General features: G+C 41.3%; 1 protein-coding gene across 4 annotated transcripts in view; it reads left to right on the top strand.

Annotated features, from left to right (window-relative positions):
• Window positions 1-20,704, top strand: part of SLC4A8 (solute carrier family 4 member 8) — an 88,561-nt gene that overhangs the window by 38,006 nt on the left and 29,851 nt on the right. For 3 of the 4 annotated variants that reach the window (XM_054663326.2, XM_001147055.7, XM_016923368.4), the window contains exons 12-16: window positions 5,875-6,049; window positions 6,654-6,787; window positions 7,550-7,795; window positions 10,602-10,707; window positions 11,305-11,466. In XM_054663326.2, coding sequence (XP_054519301.2) covers window positions 5,875-6,049; window positions 6,654-6,787; window positions 7,550-7,795; window positions 10,602-10,707; window positions 11,305-11,466 — 823 coding nt within the window. Of the gene's footprint in view, window positions 1-5,874; window positions 6,050-6,653; window positions 6,788-7,549; window positions 7,796-10,601; window positions 10,708-11,304; window positions 11,467-16,252; window positions 18,567-20,704 lie in introns of those variants that run through there. The other variant, XM_016923369.4, reaches the window with a different exon arrangement.

Raw genomic sequence — 20,704 nt, 5'->3', positions numbered from 1 at the left:
ATGCTGCTTATTGGGTTGAAGTTATGCAAAGGAATGAGGCATCCTCTTTCTTTCAGCCTACTTCTCTGTGGTGGGAATTTATTGGCTGAAGAATGACTTTTCAAATGGAACCACTGACTAGAAGTATTATGAATATATCAAATATCGTATTCATTCATTCAAGTTTCTCAAATCACCTACCATGTTTTGTCTCACCTCCAGTCCTTCCTACCATTGTTCCCTCTGATTTGAACACTCTTCCCTTTCCTCATCTCCTGGCTAACTCCTACGTACCCTTAGTCTCGGTTCTTGTGTCACTTCCTTTGGAAAACCTTCTAGGACTCTCTCTGGATGAGGTTAGGTGTTCTTGCTATGTGATATCACAGTATTGAGCTGTGACCTCCCTTCCCCACATTACAGCCTTTATCATACTTCATTATTATTGGTTGATCTATTGTCTTTTCTGCTAGGCTGTTTATTCCAAAAGGGCAGGGGCTCTATTATATTCCTAGGACCCAGCACAGTGCCCTGAACAGAGTAGGCTCTCAATGTCTGCCAAATGAATGAATACTTTTAGAATGATGTCTGTTCTGTAGCATGGAATGGACTAGGTATGATAAATGTTGAGTGATCATTTTAGGTTAAGAAACTCCCTTAGGGTAGGAAGATAGGTACTATTTTAGGTGTATGTGCCTCAGAATAGGCAATCTACTCTTCTAGGCCAACATTTTAAGGACAGATGTCCAAGGAGGAGGTAAGTGAGGGAAGCAGGTCCCCAGAGTAGGAGGTTTTATTCCCTAGGTCAGAAGGTGGTAAACGAGAATGATATTTTGGGTTAGTGTGATATCCAGGGGTGTCCCCAGAGAAGGTTGAGACTATGGCTCTGTCTCTGTTAAGCTGTGCTGTGTCTAAGAAGGTTCTGCTGGGTAGAGATCTCAGGGCAGGACTGAGATCATGGAAATTAGCTTTTATGTCCTCTAACCCCTTGCTTTCTTCTTTTCTGCCTCCTTGCTTGAGGTTGCTTTCCTTACTCTTCTATCCTCAGCACTCTACCCAGTGGAAACTCAGAGTTGTTTTGGAATTGTGGAAAGCATTTTATTTTTCCAATCTTGGAAATTCAGGGAGAAACCAGGAGAGGAGACAGAAATAGGAGAGAATGGCACTTGACTAGCAGTGTCCTGCAGAGAAGCATGTTTTCTGGTAGGAAGAATGTATTGGAGGGTAGGGGAAGATAGCTGTGCTCTGGGAGGGAGCATTGGTGGAAAGAAGGAGTCCTTGCAATGGAAGGGCCACTGAAAAGGGGAAGCAGCCTTCCCTTTTTAAAAAACATTTTCTTTAAAGTTGGGAGAGATCTGAATTGGGTGGGGAGGCCTGGTATTGAGAGGCAGTTCAAGGGAAGCATATGTCCTCAGAAGGGGTTCCAGGATTGAGACTGTCCTAGAGGAGGTGGTAATTTTTTCAGGAAAAGGTTTTGAGTATGGATTTGATATTTCAAAATTATAATTTATCTTTTGGATATAAAGGGTGTCCACAGTTTAGGAACTTAGAGTTTGAAAGTAGTAGAATTTAGGGCAACAAGGTTTTCCTCAAACCAATATCTGTGCAGAGATGAGATTTTAGGTTGCTCTTGGTGCCAAAGAAAACAAATAGATTAGCATCCCAGGCTTTGTGAGAGGGGGTCACTTATAATCAATTCCACCTGAGGGTTTGGGAGACCATTATATTGGATCTCAACAGTTATAAGATCTTGGTAATGGCGTCTGATGTCCCCAAGAAAATCCCATATTGCCAGGATCATCATATTCTTATTCACAAACTGCAAGTATCTTAACTCACAAATTCAAATGGAGTTTGAAGGAGTTCTCCCATAATGTCATGTCAGGAACTTCTGGAATTGACAAAGCTAAAAGGAAGCTCTGGGCTCAGAGCTTAGCTCTGCTTGATATGGGAGATGCTTCCTCTTTCTGAGCTTCTGTCATTTTTCTTAGAGCCCTTAGTAAAGGGCCTCAAGCCATATGACCTTCCTTCCATTGTAGCCCCTTAGGCAAGGTGACATAATGGCTGCATAGAGAATCACATTTCCAGGCCAGCTGTGGCCTCTTTCTCAGTCTCAAATTATGTGGGAGGTAAATGTGAGCCTTTTTTGTATATGGGCATCCTATAAGTTTCTGTACTTTCCTGGACTGCACAAACTAAAACCACATTAGTCTGGGTTTTATAATTTTTCGGACTATTAGTTGTGTTTCTTGGAGATGCAAAACTGCTTTATGCTTGTCATGTTGCACAACCTTGGAGCAAGACTTGGATAACATCTTACGGAATGTTATCCTTGTTGGATGGAGAAGTATTTGAAGGCAGGGTGAAGTAGACTCTAAGAAGATGGGAAAGGAGACAAAATTGAAATGGTACTCTGAGTTCTGTATGATCTGACCCTCCAAGCCAGGGTTAAGACAGATCTTAAACCTCCCTGATATTGACTAAGGCAGGGATGCCATAAGTAACAAAGAAGGAAATATGACTAGAGTGTTCCTAGGCCGGAAGCTCCACAGCAAGGAGGGTGCTCTGGAAAGGGGTTTTTCAGGGTATATTTCTGTCCCTTATTGGGGATGCCACTTTTGGGAAGGGTTAATGGAAAAAAGAATCAGGAGCTGCTATCTCGATGATCCCCCCACACTTCAAACAGGTTTCTTCCAAAGTATACCAGACAAATGGATGGCTGGCCTGTTTCTAAAGCCCTCCAGGGAAGGGCTCCTTAAGTCAATGCTCCAGAGCCTAGTGACCCTCTACGCGGGTAAGTCCTCTCTTGCATCAAACTTAAATTAAACTCATATCCCTGTGTGCCTCCTGCCCCAGAAAACTTGAATGTGAAGGACAGTGTTGAAAGGGAAAGGAAATCCCAAGTACAGAAAGAAGCATCCATGCCTGATGAATATCTGTTGTAGATGTGCAATCATAGTCTGATTTTATGCATGAATGAGGTATGAGGCTGACTGCATAAAGTGTTCAGAAATTATTTTATTAATTTATAGTTATACCATCCATATGAGCCTCAGATCTTTCCCCGCCTTTTAATAACTGCTAGACAGACAGATGTCTTCCCTTTCTATGGCTTCTTAGAAATCCATTTCACATAAATCTTTTGTCTGTTGCTCACAGACACTCCTCTCCTCCTGTGTCTAGGGGCTGAGTATTCATTGCAGCATCTCAGGTAGCCTCAGAGTATGTGTGTGTGTGTGTGTGTGTGTGTGTATGTGTGTATGTGTGTGTAGGGGGTCACTATTATGCAGGGATATTCTTCTCACAGAATTATGCTTTCCAGAGGAAGGTGACTGGTAATGAAGAGGTAATAATCGCATGGTAATAAGATGCTATGTTAGCTAAGAACCCAGGAATACTTGAGTCTTGCCCCAGATAAATTATTGCTGCCTGCAAGGTTATTGAGGGGCTATTTACCTAGAGGAGAAAGCAAGACAAAGTGACACTTTATTACTAACTGAAGCATTGGTCCCAAACCCTGAAGCAGAATTCATGATTTAGGCTAGACCATGTAGATAGCTTCTTTACCTGAGCTAGGTTTGCCAGATAGGCTAAAACTAAGGCAGGTCACAAGGCTGGCTTTGCTTCTCTTCCCTAAGCCCAGACCCAGATTATGATGTTACTGCTGTAAGCTGAGGAAAGGTGAATCCCAACTATACCCACCAGAACCAGAGGAAAAGAGCGGGTGGGTGTCTGTCCTGTGTCCACCTGGATACCCATTATACTAGCTAGATGAGAGAGAGTGTTCCAGGAGAAAGAGCTGGCTGGATCTTCTCCCCTAGCATACAGATCCCAGGCCTCCTCATACTCCTCCAGGCTTCTAGGTGACAGAAGGAAAGAAAGAGCTTGCCAAGCCTCCTTCCGTGAGAGAGTAGCTTGTGTGTTTTTTAAAAATAGCTTTTTATTATAGAAAATTTCAAACATATAAAAAAAAGGGAGAATAGTTTAATGAAACCCCATGTACCCATCAACTATTACCAACATTTTGCCAATCTTGTTTCATCTATTTCTTCTCACTTAATTTTATTTTTATGTTTTCTAGATTATTTTAAGCCAAATCACCGACATCCATTTTACCTGTAAATACTTCAGTATGCATCTCTTTAATTAGGACATTAAAAAAATTATCATGCCATTATCAAATCTAACAAAATTAACAATCATTCTTTACATTGTCTAATGCTCAGTTCTTATTAAACTTTTTATGATTGTGTTAGCAACATCTTTTTAGAGTTTATTTGTTTGACTTAGGAGTCAAAGTTTGCATTTGGTTATTATGTTCCCATTCTGTAATAGTCCCTTTTCCTTTTTTTCTATGCCATTTATTGGTAGAAGAAGCCAGGTGATTTGTGCTATAAAATGCCGAGTGGCTCTTTTTGTTATTCACCTGACAGCCCTCACCCTGGTGCAGTGACTCCACTCTTAGAAAAAGTGATTGAATTGGGAACACATCTCCTCCTTAGGGATATTTTGGTCTTGGTCTGTCTCATCTTTGAGAAGAGGAGAGGGGCCCTGAAGTCCTGCCACCAAGTCCTGTTGATTCTACCTCCTGATTAGCTCTTGAATCCATCCACTTCTCATCCTAATCTATGCTCCATTCATTATACTACCACAGAGTGGTCCTTTCAGAATGTATGTTTGATTATGTCACTCTTCTGTTTATAGTTCTTCAGTAACTTGACATGCTATTAGGATAAAGTTTTAATTCCTTAAAACCATTTCTGGCCGGGTGTGGTGGCTCATGCCTGTAATCCCAGCACTCTGGGAGGCCGAGGCGAGCAGATCATGAGGTCAGGAGATCGAGACCATCCTGGCTAACACGGTGAAACCCCGACTCTACTAAAAATACAAAAAAATTAGCCGGGCATGGTGGCAGGTGCCTGCAGTCCCAGCTACTCGGGAGGCTGAGGCAGGAGAATGGTGTGAACCCAGGAGGCGGAGCTTGCAGTGACCAGAGATTGCGCCACTGCACTCCAACCTGGGCAACAGAGTGAGACTCCGTCTCAAAAAAATATATAAAAATAATGAATAAAACCATTTTTTAAGGCCTTTTTGACTTAGCTTCTCCAGCCTTGTCTATTGGCATTCACCCTTCACACTGTATTATCCACTCATATCTCTCAGCACCTTGATCCACCAAGCACTCTCACCTCTAAGTGTCACCCACGTTGGCCCCTCTGCCTCATCTGCTTAACTCCCAGTCCCTCCCTGAAGTCATGGCTGAAATGCCCCTCCCTGCTCTATGCCACCATAGCACCCTCACAATACTGCCTGTCTCCTGCACTAGACTTGGTCCTGGAGAGCAGGGCTGTTCATGTCTTGCTCATTGCTGCATCTCCAGTACCTGGCACAGTGCTTGGCACCAAGTATCTGCTGCTACTTGTCAATTGCATGAATGAATTATTATATACATTTCTCACAAGTAAGGGGGGTAGTTGTTCAGAGTAAGAAAGTACATGTGATAGGGGCTTTTTTATCTAGAAAACATTTAATAAAACTAGTAATTTTAATACCTTAAGTTGGTTTTGCACATTTCCTCCTAACAGCTCAGAATTTAAAGTCTGAAGCTAATACTTGCTTTCGTGTTAATTTTTTTGAACTTTGTATTGAATGGATAATACGCATATCTAAATTAATTCTTTGTATGTTTAGGATATTCATTCAAATTTACCTAAGTCGTACCCTTGGTTGCAAAGAGACTCTCTGCTGACCTAAGAGAGTTATCTGTACTGGGGTCAAACTGAAGCCAAAGTCTTACTGCTGAACAGAGCACATTTGAAATGCTTTCAAATGTGTGCTGTTTACATGCTTTTAGGGAAGACGGACTGTGTTAGAAGCCTGTCTGTTGTGTTTCCACAGGCTATTTGGGGGCTTGGTGCTGGACATCAAGCGGAAGGCCCCCTGGTACTGGAGCGACTACCGAGATGCACTCAGCTTACAGTGTTTGGCTTCCTTTCTGTTCCTGTACTGTGCCTGCATGTCACCTGTCATCACCTTTGGGGGACTGCTTGGAGAAGCCACTGAGGGACGCATAGTAAGGACTTTTAACCACTTCTAATGATCCCAAACAAGACCTAAAATATTGTGGCGGCAGCCAAGTCCACCGTGGGGGAAATTACTTGGTCTAGGACTGAAGAGATTGGATTTTTCCTCTGAATTACCATGGTCTTCTGACATCACACCAAAGAGCAACACAGTCCTCTCTTTAGAACAGACTCTTCTGCTTGAACATCAGCTTCAGTAGCTGGTTGCCCAGTTGAATTTTCTGTTGCCTCAGTGATGGAAAATGGATATATTGATGCCATTTTAAAATAAGATTTAAAATGACTCTGTATGTGAGCTTGTAGTGTGAATGGTATCACTGTGCTTTCTGTATATTTTCAAATACTGAATTGAGTCACTGAAGAATAGGAGTTAGTTAAGGAATCATGTGTCAATGGAGCTGGGCACCTGAATTATTAAAGTAGTATCTGTTTACAGGAGTATTACATGGTGTGTACACATCACTCTTGCTAAGATGAAATACAAGCAAATGGCCATCAAGGCACACAGGAGAGCAAAGTCAGGAATGTAGCTAAGCCAACATTACTCTGTACTGATGGGCTATGGACTCAGTTGATGACTTTTTTTCCTCTCAGAGTGCAATTGAATCCTTGTTTGGAGCTTCCATGACTGGGATTGCTTATTCCTTGTTTGCGGGACAGGCTCTCACCATCCTGGGAAGTACTGGACCAGTGCTTGTGTTTGAAAAGATTTTGTTCAAATTCTGCAAGTAAGACATTTGTTTTTCTGAAAACTCTAACCAGATTTAGTGATTATGCTGCCAGGATTAAATGTCAGGGTTCTACTCAGTACAGACAGGCAATATCATTTTGGATTGTAAGAAACCTGAAAGGAGACCATCATTTGGTCTGTTGTCCTGCCCCCGGGTAGCACCATACCCAAAATAGCAGATCTCCTATTGTTAAAGAGCTTGATTAATATTCCTCAGCCATTATTGAAGTCCTGACTTTTTATCTTTAAAAAGACTTTCCCTAGCTAATTCAAACTTCTCCATTTCCATTGTGAGTCAATTTTTAATTTGGCCTAATATCCTCCCCCTGCTGTTTGTTTGTTTGTTTTTTTTTTTTTTTTTGCTATTGATAGTGGGGCACAAAAGGCTCTGGTTTCCCTAATTTTCCTATACAATCTTTTCTTTTTTCCTTTTATATTTCAAGTAGCAGCTCATGGGACTATGGCCAGCCCCTTTTTTTCTTAACTGCAAGAATAAGCTCATAATTACATTAGGTAGTAATGGCAGGAATGTATATGAGACAATTTCTTTTTTCAGTTTTCGTATCCTTGCCCATATCCTGTGAGGCAAATCTGTATCATAACTGTGCCAGAGCACTATTTAGAAGCAAAATACAATCAGAATTAGGGATAAACTGGGTTCCAGTGCTCGTTTAGATGAAATGAATTAACCACATTTCTGACTCCTTGTCTCTTAATGCCATCCATCCATGCGTTCTGATGAACTTTGGTCTTGTTTCAGAGACTATGCTCTTTCATACCTCTCCCTGCGAGCTTGTATTGGACTGTGGACCGCTTTCCTGTGTATTGTCCTTGTGGCAACTGATGCCAGTTCCCTTGTCTGCTACATTACCCGTTTCACTGAAGAAGCATTTGCCTCCCTAATTTGCATTATTTTCATCTATGAAGCAATAGAAAAACTGATTCACCTGGCAGAGACCTACCCCATCCACATGCACAGCCAGCTGGACCACCTTAGCCTCTATTAGTAAGTGTGCTTTCTGCTTATTTTTAAAAATTGAGCAAAGGGCCTGAGTTTAATTGCTGATGTAGAGTGCTAGGCAGTGCTTACAGCTTCTGGTCAAGAAGTGTCTTGCCCTTTGGGAAACGGATCTCAGATACAGACAAGGAGTATTGGAGGGCTGCCAGAGGAGAACAATCAAAAGTGTTGACAGAGAAGATCGACTAGAAGTGAAACACGGAGGGGACTCAAGAAATGCTTTCCAGACCATGTCTTTTGGTTCTAGGCACTGAAACAAAAATGGGCTGCAAATGTAGCAGGGAGAATTTGAGTTAGTTATGGGGAGGAACTACTTTTTGCGAGGACTTTGTGAGCCTCTGGACTATGTTATCAAGTGAGAGAATGGACTCTGTCCTTTGTTGAAATGAAGGACTCTCTTTCTCTGAAAGTATGTACAGGCAACTCTTAGGAATTATTAGGTGAAGATATATTAATCATTCCTTTCAGATCCAGAAGTGTCTCACACTGTATCATAAAGATCCAGGAGCCTACTTACTTCCTAGATTTCAACTCAAGAGATTATGATTTCTTTATGTGTTCAATATGGTTTGGATCACTTGGAAAAGAAACACGGTACCTGGCTGTGTTTTCAACCATCTAGGACACTCTGGTCCTATAAACATTTCTTCTCTGGAATAGTATTCTCCAAATTATGACTAAAGATCCTCTTCCCTTAGCTCTGTACATCAAGTTCTGGCTGTACAGTTCTGATGTGGAGGATCTGGTTGTGAAACGAACAACTTCAGTCTGAAACTGTCTCAGAAGAGAGAGTACACTTTCTGGAGGCATCTGCGGACCAGCGACAGATACACTTTCATCTATTCTAGTTATTCACTCATTAACCTTTTAAAAATCAGAATTAATAAAAAATTTATTAGAACTTTATTTTACTAGAAAGTAACAATGATTAGGGAGTATCATCTTCAAAGCCTAGTGAATTGGCTCCTATTGGCATTAGAGTTCTCATTTCTGTAAGGTTGATTCTTTGACCTCTTTTTATCATTATTTTCTTTGTTTAACAAATATTTATTGAGCACCTATTATGTACCAAGCACTGTTTTAGGCCTTGGAAACACAGTGGCAAACATGGCAAAGGATCTGTCTTTATGAGGCTTATATCTGAGAAGACAGGCAAAGTGACCAGCCCCGGATTGAGTAGACTTTGGTTCCAGAAACAAATTCTTTGTTAATAAAGCTCAAGATGATATTTTTTTTAGTCACATTCTACTGTTATTTCATATGGTGCTGATGTGAAGCTAGAACTCCTTAACTCTTTAAATGATTTTATGTTAATATGTATGTAATTGATTTTTAAAAAATAGAGTTTATTTTTTAAAGCAGTTTTAGGTTCACAGCAAAGTTGAACAGCAAGTACAGAGAGTTAGCATATACCCCCTACCCCAGCACACACACAGTCTCCCCCAATATCAATATCCCACACCAGAGTGGTAAGTTTGTTACAATCAGTGAACCTACACAGACACATCATTGCCACCCAAAGTCCATAGATTACATTAGAGTTGACTCTTGTTGTTGTACATTCTATGGATTTTGATAAATGTATAATGACATGTATCCTCCATTATAATATCATACAGAATACTTTCACTTCCTTAAAAATCTCCTGTGCTCTGCCAGTTGCTCTCTCCCTACCCCCAACTCCTAACAACCACTGACCTTTTTATGTCCTTATAGTTTTGAATTTTCCAGAATATCATAGTTGGAATCATACAGTACGTAGCCTTTTCAGATTGGCTTCTTTCACTTTGTAATATGCATTTAAGGTCCTCTGTTTTTTCATGGCTTGGTGGTTCATTTCTTCTTAGTACTGAATAATATTCCATTGTCTGGATGTACCACAGTTTAATTATTTGGAATTGATTTTTTTAAACCTAAGTATAGGGCTTTATAGCTTTCCCTATTACTTTTCATTTTGTCAATTTCTTCCTATTATTCTAACCTGTCGAGAGCTTTTTGAATTTTAATTCAGTCATGCCATATCTTAGAAGGCATGCTTATTAAATTCACAGACCATACAAAGTTAGTGGGGTTGGCTGTGTCAGTTGACCATATTGGGAGCCAGGTCAGGCATGAAGCATGCTGGGACTGGGAGGCAACATGGTGGCCAATGGCACAGGTGTGGTCTGGTCTGGTCTGGTTTGGCTGGGGTAGGAGGCCTGGGGAAGCTAATGGAGTTTCTAGGTCTGGCTCTACCATGAGCGGCCAGGGAATGGCCAAGGTAGTGGGATATTACCAAAGATAACTCAGTGTCAGAAAGTGCTTACATCACGATTCCAGGAGACTCTGACTTTTAGAACAAGAGCATGACGAAGGGTATAGAGAATAAGATATTCAGGCTTGGAAGAAGTTATTGAGAAGTAAGTGGGATATCGAGACCTCCTTGCTATGTAGACTAAATTTCATAGCAAGAGCCTAAGAGATAGAAATCGGGCAAAAACAAAAACAAAAACAAAACAAAAACAAAAAACAAAACAACCAATCAAGACTCATTCTGGGCACATCAGATGCCAAATGTGGTTATCAGCACAGTTTAATCCAAGACCCATGGGCTGATTTGAGTCAAACTTTTGTAATGACCGACTGAAAAATTAGAGTGTGATGGGGCCTACAGAGGGGCCTCAACTCCTCAGGTCTGAAGTATGCAAAGAAGCAGCAAGGCAGCTCCTGACAGCCTTTAAACCAGTTGTTCTAAAAACATTTAACTGAGTATTTGGCTGTTTTCCTCAGGAATCTTCTTAATTTTTCCCCTCAGCTGCAGGTGTACTCTCCCAGAGAATCCAAACAATCACACCCTCCAGTACTGGAAGGACCACAACATCGTGACAGCAGAAGTCCACTGGGCTAACCTGACTGTCAGTGTAAGTCTGGGAGCTGCCAGATGTCCTAGCATTGTGACCACAGGTTTAGGAGGGACTTCTAAGTGAAAGGGAGGAGTAGCCCTTTGGCCAAACTCTGGCATTTACCGAAATAAAGCTTTTAAAAAAACAATTCTTACTCACTTTCTTTTATCCTTTCAGAATTTTTCTTGTATGTTAAAGGAGAAGATTACCCTTCTCTTTTCTCCCCCCTACATCCTACCCAGTGACCCTGCACTAAGGATAGGTGGGGATGAAACCATGCAGGACAGGGGTCAGATCCAGACATGTAGGGTTGAAGAATGTTCAAGTTTGGAGGTCCTCTGTGATAAGAAAAATATAAGTTGCCAGGGTCCTTCCAGAGCCTTGGAAGTAGTATTGTTCAGAACAGTTCTATGTCTTAGGACCATAAGTAACCACCCTACTTGAAAGTGGCCTGTGCAAGAGAGCACCCCACAACTGCATAAAGGTCAAGGGGATGCTGCTTGCAGCCTCTGCTCCCAACAACCATGGGATGACAATGAGTGGTGGACTCAGTAGGAAACAGCTATTTATTTGGTTGTGTCTGCCTTTCATCACCCAGAATGCTTATTCCTCCAGGAATGCCAGGAGATGCATGGAGAGTTCATGGGATCTGCGTGCGGCCATCATGGACCCTACACTCCTGATGTCCTCTTTTGGTCCTGTATTCTCTTTTTCACCACCTTCATCCTCTCAAGCACCTTAAAGACGTTTAAGACGAGCCGTTATTTCCCAACCAGAGTAGGTAGCATGTTCATGCATTTCTTTCGCGTTAGAATCAAATATAACAGAACCTTTTCTCAGCCTTCATGCTGCTTATGGGGTTGATTGGCCAGGTGGAGAACTCCAGATGTCTTGATGAGCCACACTGGCATTCTCTCCTAGTGTCTGGCAGCCTCTTTCATAGATCTGTGGTTGGGAATGAAGGGTTAATACTTAAAACCTTTTTGGTTTACAAGTGCCAGTTAAGGTTAAGGTGGTAGTGATGGTTTTTTAAGTTATTAAGTCTTATTTCCAGAATGCTGTTACATTTCATTTCCAGAATTCTGAGACACTTAACACACAATAGCTACAGCTGGCTCCTGAATACAGTAAATTGTCATTGTGACCTTGGATACTTTAGGGGACCCAGAAATCTTCTCCCAGGGATGGCTTTTTTAATAGCTTATGAAATCACTGGCGACACTGACTGCAGCAACCAGCATGCTCCTGACTTAGTTTGTATGACTGTTTGAAACCTCAGCAACCTTTCCATGATGCAGATAGCATTGTTTGTATTATGAGCAAGGCTTTTGCCAGTTTTGGCAGGGCAAGATTAGAGGCTGAGTGTGGAGTAGCTACATGGGCCATTTCTTTGAAAGGGAACTTGAGAAGGTGGAGAATGGCTACTGGGACCTCATCACAGAAAGTTAACACTGAAAAGAATAAGTGCATGAATTATTTACATCCTTCAGTCACATGGAAACATCTATAATATATGACCATTACATTTGCCATATCAAAAATATAAAAGGAAGGTGGGTGATCTACAGTGACCACAAAGTTTGTGCCACAGAAGGGCCCCCTGAAGGCCTGGGTTACATGTACTTTTACCACAGTATACCAAGCTAAACCTCAAACATACGAATCAGTGAGAAGAAGCCACATACCTTTTTAATTTGCCAAAAAGTTAGAACAGCCAGATATGAAGAAATACATTGTGTATTTGTAGTTTATTTAAAGAATACACTCATGCTGGGCATGGTGGCTCACACCTGTAATCCCAGCACTTTGGGAGGCCCAGGCGGGTGGATCATCTGAGGTCAGGAGTTTGAGACCAGCCTGGCCAACATGCTGAAACCCATCTCTACTAACAAAACAAAAGTTAGTTGGGCATGGTAGCACATGCCTGTAATCCCAGCTACTCGGGAGGCTGAGGCATGAGAATCAATTGAACCCAGAAGGTGGAGGTTGTAGTGAGCTGTGATTGCACCACTGCACTCCAGCCTGGGCGACAGAGTGAGACTCTGTCTCAAAAATAAAAAAGTTAAAAAAAAAAAGAGCACAGTCATTTGATGCCTTCTGATATAGAACTGAGAAGAAATTCATATTAGTGATGATACACTATTGTAGATAGTTTTAATAAATGTTTAAGGAGAAGATAATATAAAAAAGGGTGTTCATTTTGCTGGCGAGAGATCTACCATCAGTACATCAAAAATGGGGATGTGCTCCCAGTCCTCTATTGGGGGATAGGTGCTAGTGGCCTTCAGAGAAACCTATTTATGTGGCCAGTGGTGTGGCCTTACCTGCAGTAAATAAAAAACCTTCTTGGTGTTTCATATAGAAAATCAGCTATTGGGCGGGGCATTATTTACGGCATTTTTTTTCATTGCACACAATAATTTCTGACCTATACATGTATAATACAGCATTTTCTTGTTTTTCTTTTTCTTTTCTTTTCTTTTTTTTTTAATCTGAGATGGAGTCTTGCTATGTTCCCCAGGCTGGAGTGCGATGGTACAATCTTGGCTCACCACAACCTCCCCCTCCCGGGTTCAAGTGATTCTTCTGCCTCAGCCTCCAAAGTAGCTGGGATTGCAGGCACTTACCATGCCTGGCTAATTTTGTATTTTTAGTAGAGACGGGGTTTCTCCATGTTGGTTAGGCTGGTCTCAAACTCCCAACCTCAGGTGATCTGCCTGCCTCAGCCTCCCAAAGTGCTGGGATTATAGGGGTGAGCCACCATGCCCAACCAATACAGCATTTTCCATAAAATATATTTTTAATTTAAATCATACAAAAATTCATAATATGATTTTGTGAATGTGTGTGAAAGTGTGAGACCTTTACATTTCACTACAAAACCTGTGATGGTTTGGTTTTTAAAGGCTAAACGGTTGGTATTAAGCAAGTAAATATTTTAATGAAACTATAACTCAGGAACAGTTTAAAATATTAGTTTCCCACTTAGATTTCAAGGCATAAAAAGGGCTGAGTTTATCCCTTTAAGTGCTGTCAAGAATTCACTTGCGTTTGTGATATTTGGTGGTACAATGCCAAATGCCCACAGCAGCATTATATTGTACTTTGCCAAAGGTAGACAGAGGAATTCTCTATTTCTCAGCAGTCATTTCCCCAAAAAGTATAATGTTTATTTTTAGTTAAAATAGTCTTGTTTTACCATACCACATGATGACTCCCTGGAAGTTATCATGTGAAGTTCCCCAAATTAGTATTTTCTCATCTCTGAGCTCTTTGCCTGACTCCATTTCTACATTTTTCAGGGGCCAGAGGCTCATCTCTGCCATTTTTCCATGTATCGCCTCCTGATTTGACTTCACTGATTATCTGCTGTGACTAGCAGTGTTATTTTGGATACTTTAAGAATTTCAGATGTGGCCAGGCATGGTGGCTTACATCTGTAATCCCAGCATTTTAAGGGAGGCCGAGGTAGGTGGATCACCGGAGGTCAGGAGTTTGAGACCAGCCTGGCTAACATGGCAAAACGCTTTCTCTACTAAAAATACAAAAATTAGCTGGGCATGGGCCGGGCGCAGTGGCTCACGCCTGTAATCCCAGAACTTGGGAGGCCAAGGTGGGCAGATCACGAGGTCAGGAGATCGAGACCATCCTGGCTAACATGGTGAAACCCTGTCTCTACTAAAAATACAAAAAATTAGCTGGGTATGGTGGCGGGCGCCTGTAGTCCCAGCTACTCGGGAGGCTGAGGCAGGAGAATGGCATGAACCTGAGAGGCGGAGGTTGCAGTGAGCCAAGATCGTGCCACTGCACTCCAGCCTGGGCGACAGAGCGAGACTCCGTCTCAAAAAAAAAAAAAATTAGCTGGGCATGCTGGCAGGTGCCTGTAATCCCATCTACTTTGGAGGCTGAGGCAGGAGAATCACTTGAACTCGGGAGGTGGAGGTTACAGTGAGCCGAGATCACTCTACTGCACTCCAGCCTGGGCAACAGAGCGAGACTCCATCTTAAAAAAAAAAAATTTCAGACGCAAAGAAACTTTATATGATATTATAAAAGACAATCCTTTCCATTTTGGTTTATTTCAGTATTTTAGTTGCAACCTGGGATTAAATTGGAGTTTCAAATGTGATGAAAAGTAGAACGATAACGTTCTGTAATTTTCCTACTGCTCTGCACCAAATTCCAGAGTCTTTGGAGTTTGTATTTCAAATTATTCAGTCGAATGAAACAGGATTTATTGCTGTCTGCTTAACATATATTTGTTTGGTTGAAAGGATTTTTTCAGAAACTGTAGGAAAATGAAGCAGAATCAACTGGGTGAAATATAGCACAAACATTGGATTAGGATGTGGTGAATTGTGAACAATCAGGATTCTGGTTGTGACTGGGGCCCCTGTCTCATAGGAGCTTAATACCATGTGAGCCAGGGACGCAGTATCCAAGGCCCATGGCCTGGAGACCTGGATGCTGGCTGTGGACCTTGGGCAAGTCCCTCATCTTCCCTGTGCCTCACCTCATCTGCACAATGATGTGATGACACCTGCCGTCTCTTTCCAATTATGCTTCAAGGATACAGTGAGATTTGATATGATGACCCAAGAGTAGAAGGTGGTGTGCCATGGTGTGTCCTAGTTTAGCATGCTCCCTGCCTTCTCTTCTCTGACATTTTATTCAATTTGGGAACAGATGGGATTGGCAGGAGGGGAGCTCATGGTGTAGTAATACTCTACTAAAGTGTGCCTATTGGTATTACCTTCTAATGTTGAGTTGGATTTCCTAAAGCAGCCCACTTTGTTACTGAAGTTGCTGACTCCTGTGGAAATCCGCATACTAAGCAGCCTTACAAAATCCAGTCCCCATAGAATAATGACTCCACACAGGCGTCAAAAATGGATTGTCTTCAATTATGTTACAAAGCAAACGCCTTTTTGGGGGATGGAGGATGATTGGGTGTTTGGATTGAAATGTAGACAAAGGGGCTGGGTGCGGTGGCCCATGGCTATAATCCCAGCACTTTGGGAGGCCAAGGTGGGTGGATTGCTTGAAGCCAGGAGTTCCAGACCAGTCTGGCCAACATGGTGAAACCCCATCTCTACTAAAAATACAAAAATTAGCTGGGCGTGGTGGTGCATGACTGTAATCCCCGCTACTGGGTTGAGGCACGAGAATTGCTTGAGCCCAGGAGGTGGAGGTTGCAGTGAGCTGAGATCGTGCCACTGCATTCCAGCCTAGGCGACAGAGTGACACTTGGTCTCAAAAAAAAAAAAAAAAAAAAAGTGGACAAATATAGCTAGCAAGTGTATTTTGAGCAAAATACATATTTTATAATAAAATTTTATAAATAAACTTTGTAAAATCAATGGTATAAAATCAATATTTAAGATTATAGGCTATATGTTACTTAATTTCATTAAATAGAAAAAGAAATTCAGCCCTTCTGATGCCTAAACATATTGTAAGAAAGTGTACTATGGCTGCCCTTTTTTCTGTCTCACGAAACAGAGGGCTGTTTCTACAAGGCCAAGTTTTGTATAAATGGAATTTTTTTTTTTTTTTTTTTCAGATGGAGTCTTGCTCTGTCGCCTGGCTGGAGTGCGGTGGTGTGATCTTGGCTCACTGCAACCTCCGCCTCCTCCCGAGTAGCTGGGACTACAGGCACGCACCACCACAGCCAGCTAATTTTTGTATTTTTAGTAGAGACGGGGTTTCCCCATGTTGGCCAGGATGGTCTCAATCTCTTGACCTCGTGATCTGCTTGCCTCGGCCTCCCAAAATGCTGGGATTACAAGCATGAGCCTGGCCAAGTGCTATTCTTTATTTCAGATTGAGAGTTGGGAAAAACTGGAGCAAATAATGGATTTCTTTCTTGCTTAAAAATGTATTTATATGTATATCTTATTATATACAAGGCAGATTTCCCTGGAATACAAGTCTAGAATGTACTGCTTAATTTTACACATGTGTGCAGACAATATTATCTGTGAGTGAAAAGTGGAATAATACGTAGATTGGGTCAACTGATTATCAGCTTGTTAGGAGTCCTCTGTGTGAGACATGGTGGTATAATTGTGAAGTTCTCACTGTATGTGGATGTTCATGTGAAAGATAGTACTTTCTTCCCGTAAATATCTTTTGATTTCCATTTGTATGGAATCCCAATGAATGTATCTTTGGAAAACATAATGTGTCAAAATTTGTATTTTGTTCATTGATCTAAATGCCCGTGTAACTAATCAGAAATCCAATTTGGCTCAGATTGGGAATTTTCTTTTAAAGGAAAAAAAATTACAGAAAAGACTACTGGAAGAATCATGTTCAAATGACATTTCACATCAATGTTTCTTCAATATTTTGGAGTTGACTTGGTTGTTTTCTCCTACCTACAATAGAATGTGCCTGCTGTTTCTCTGTCGCTCACTTTGGGCTTGCAGGAAGTACAACGGGAATAGCCTGAGCTTCTTGCTCCCTGTATAATTTATTCACTTTACCTGAACTGCCTTACCTGCAGTTCATAGTGAGAACACCTGGGCTTGTAACCTGCCTCCACTTTTAAGTGTGATAGGGCCAAGTTGCTTTACCTCTCTGGGCATTTTTCTTTAAAACGAATGGGTTAAACTAGATGAGCTCAGAAGTCCCTTCCTGCCCTAACATTCTCTTCTATTTTTATTTTCCTGTGGTTACTACTATTAGGGTCAGACATGTGAAATGTGAGGGACCATTTAGAGATTTAGATGTTATATTTTTGGATTATTACAGAGTATACACCCAAGTTTAGGACCTGTGTCATTTTTAGTGTCCCCACCCCGTTTCTATTTCTGTTCCATTTGTCTTTACTTTCTTTGTAATCATCTCATTTTTTTTCCACTCTTGAAACTCACAACTTTCCAGTCCATGAGCAACTTTGCTACTATCCCCCTCAAAAACAAATCTATTTAAAACACCCTCCTAGAAAAGCCTCTGAACCACCTTCAGCTAAATCTGTAACGTTTATAGAATATTTTAAAATCTTAATTCAGCTAGAGTTATGATCCCCAAACAAGTGCTGATGAAGCTATCACAGAAATGATGTCTTTTTCACCTTGTAGGTATCATTGTTGCTAAATCACATCAGTACAGGCCTTCTGTGGGGAGACAGCAGGGGGCAGGGGCAGGACTAGGGGATGGGAGTAGATAAAACTGTGATTCTATCCTTTACTTTAGGTAAAAAATCCTAGGTTATGAAACAAGGTTCTGGGCCAAGCACAGTGGCTCAGGCCTGTAATCCCAGCACTTTGGGAAGTTGAGGCGGGCAGATCGCTTGAGCCCAGGAATTTGAGACCAGCCTGGGCAACATGGCAAAACCCTATCTCTACAAAGTATATATAAAAAAAAAAATTAGCCAGGCGTGGTGGTGTGTGATAGTAGTCCCAGCTACTCAGGAAGGCTGAGGTGGAAGGATCACTTGAGGCCAGGGAGGTCAAAGCTGTAGTGAGCTGTGATGATGTTACTGCACTCCAGCCTGGGCAACAGAGTGACACCTGCTCAAAAACAAAACAAAACCAAAAAAAAACAAAGTTCTCTACTCTTAAGTTGGTATATAAGATGACCTGCACAATGTCACAGAGATTTCCCACTCAGTAAATCACTCTGAAAGAGTTTGCTTAAGATTCTGTAGATTTGCAGTATTTAATGTGGATAGTCAATAGCTACATGTGGCAAATGGCCACTTGAAATTTGGCTTGCCAAATTGAGACTGTACTGTACACATAAAATATATACCAGATCTTGAAGGATTGGTACCAGAAAAGAATATAAAATGTTTCATCAATATTTTATATTGATTACATACTGAAATGACAATATTTTAGATATATCGATTAAATAAAATAATAATTTGATAAATATAATTATTTCACTTATTTTTATATTTTTTATGTGGCTACTAAAAAATTTAAAATTAGACATAGGGGTAACGTACTTCTTTGTTTTTTGAGACAGAGTCTCACTCTGTCGCCCAGGCTGAGTACAGTGGCACAATCTCGGCTCACTCCAACCTCCACCTCCTTGGGTTCAAGTGATTCTCCTGCCTCAACCTCCTGTGTAGCTGGGATTACAAGTGTGCACCGCCATGTCTAGCTAATTTTTCTATTTTTAGTAGTGACAGAGTTTCACCGTGTTGGCCAGGCTGGTCTCGAATTCCTGACCTCAAGTGATCCACCCACGTCAGCCTCCCAAAGTGCTGGGATTACAGGCGTGAGCCACCGTGCCTGGCCTGGCTAATGTAATTCTATTGGACATGCTACTCTACACTTAACATGGTTTGGGGTAGGCAGTGAAATACCATAGGTAGAAAAGGTAATTCAGTGAAGCATCCAAATAGACAGAAACAACACAAATATTTTTGCTGGAGTCAGGAGCACTATGTGGCACAGAACACCTCCCAGAAAGCAGAAAATTTTTCTGCCTGAAAACCAATGTGTATGTAAGACCCCAAGTAAAAAACAAAAGCAAATGAGCCCCAAACTGTCTTCCCTCAGCTTTGCCTGGGAGCTGCTATCTTTGCACTTATTTTTCTAGCATCAGGATATTAGCCACATGAGGGAGCCAAGCATATTTGTCTCATTTTAGGCATCATTCTTTTGTGGTTCCCCCCACCCCAGGTATTGTTGAGTCTGTCCAAAGCTGGGTGAAATACCACGCAAGTCTTGCTTCCCTCAGTGTGCTGCTTCTCTCGGCCTTGGTGGAGGCTGAGCCTGTTGCCGGTACCCACCAGCCCAGTAGGTTTTGATGCTGCCTCCTGAAAGAGATTGTATTTGTTTCGTTTTGCACTAGTCACAGTTATTGTTTAAACTACGTCAAATCCGGGGGGAGAATATTTGCCTGTGATGGAAAGAGAGATAGATGAGTTATTGCTTCAAGTGTTTTAAAATAAAAGCTATTCTCACACACAAAAAAAAAAGAAAGAAAAAGAAAAGAAAGGGAGCTCAAATCAGGAGGAAATGGTGGTTTTTCCTGTAAGTGAGGTTTCAGCCAGGCACATTTTCTTTTTCTTTTTTTCTTTTTTCTTTTTTTTTTTTTTAAGTCAGTAGTGGTTTATTAAATGGTTGTATCACATCTGGAAAACATTCAAAACATTTATTCAGCATACTTCCTGTTCATATTTTAGAAGATGTAAAGCAATGAAATTTGCTCTAAATAAATGGCATTTTTTTTGCCATTATTTGGCATCTTGCCAGGTTACTTTTTACATCCAAGTTCAAGTGATATTTTGTTCTCAAAATAAAATAATTTTCAAGGTTTGGAAGTATAATGCGAAAATTTTAACAGGGATTCTTTTTTTTAAATTATACTTTAAGTTCTAGGGTACATGTGCACAATGTGCAGGTTTGTTACATATGTATACATGTGCCATGTTGGTGTGCTGCACCCATTACCTCATCATTTACATTAGGTATATCTCCTAATGTTATCCCTCCCTGCTCCCCCCACCCCACAACAGGCCCCGATGTGTGATGTTCCCCATCCTGTGTCCAAGTGTTCTCATTGTTCAGTTCCCACCTATGAGTGAGAACATGCAGTGTTTGGTTTTCTGTCCTTGCGATAGTTTGCTCAGAGTGATGGTTTCCAGCTTCATTCATGTCCCTACAAAGGACATGAACTCATCCTTTTTTTATCAGCCAGGCACATTTTCAATACAGGGTACATAAATGGGAGGAGGACTCAGTTAATTAGATATTTAGTGTACACCCATATATGACTAGAACACATTCTTAGACTTCAGTGAGCCTACATGGCAGTCACGGGAGGTACATATTAAGTAAGTTCTGGGTCTTTGTTTCCTGCTAGGACAAATAGTTAACAAGTGGCTGTTCTGTACTGACTACTTGCTCAGGCCTGGGTTAAGTGCTAGGGAGGTGCAACAGAAACTTAAAAGATAGTATCTGTCATCAGATAGGAAGGAAAAACACATGAAACAATCAGATGCCGTATGCAAAGTAGTAAACAGTTGGATGTCCCCTGGGATGTACGTGCCGTA

The sequence above is a fragment of the Pan troglodytes genome, chromosome 10 (genome assembly GCF_028858775.2).
Source record: "Pan troglodytes isolate AG18354 chromosome 10, NHGRI_mPanTro3-v2.0_pri, whole genome shotgun sequence".
In the NCBI taxonomy this organism is placed as follows: domain Eukaryota; kingdom Metazoa; phylum Chordata; class Mammalia; order Primates; family Hominidae; genus Pan; species Pan troglodytes.
Note: the sequence above shows the minus strand (reverse complement) of the source record. Positions and strands in the feature narration are given on the sequence as shown.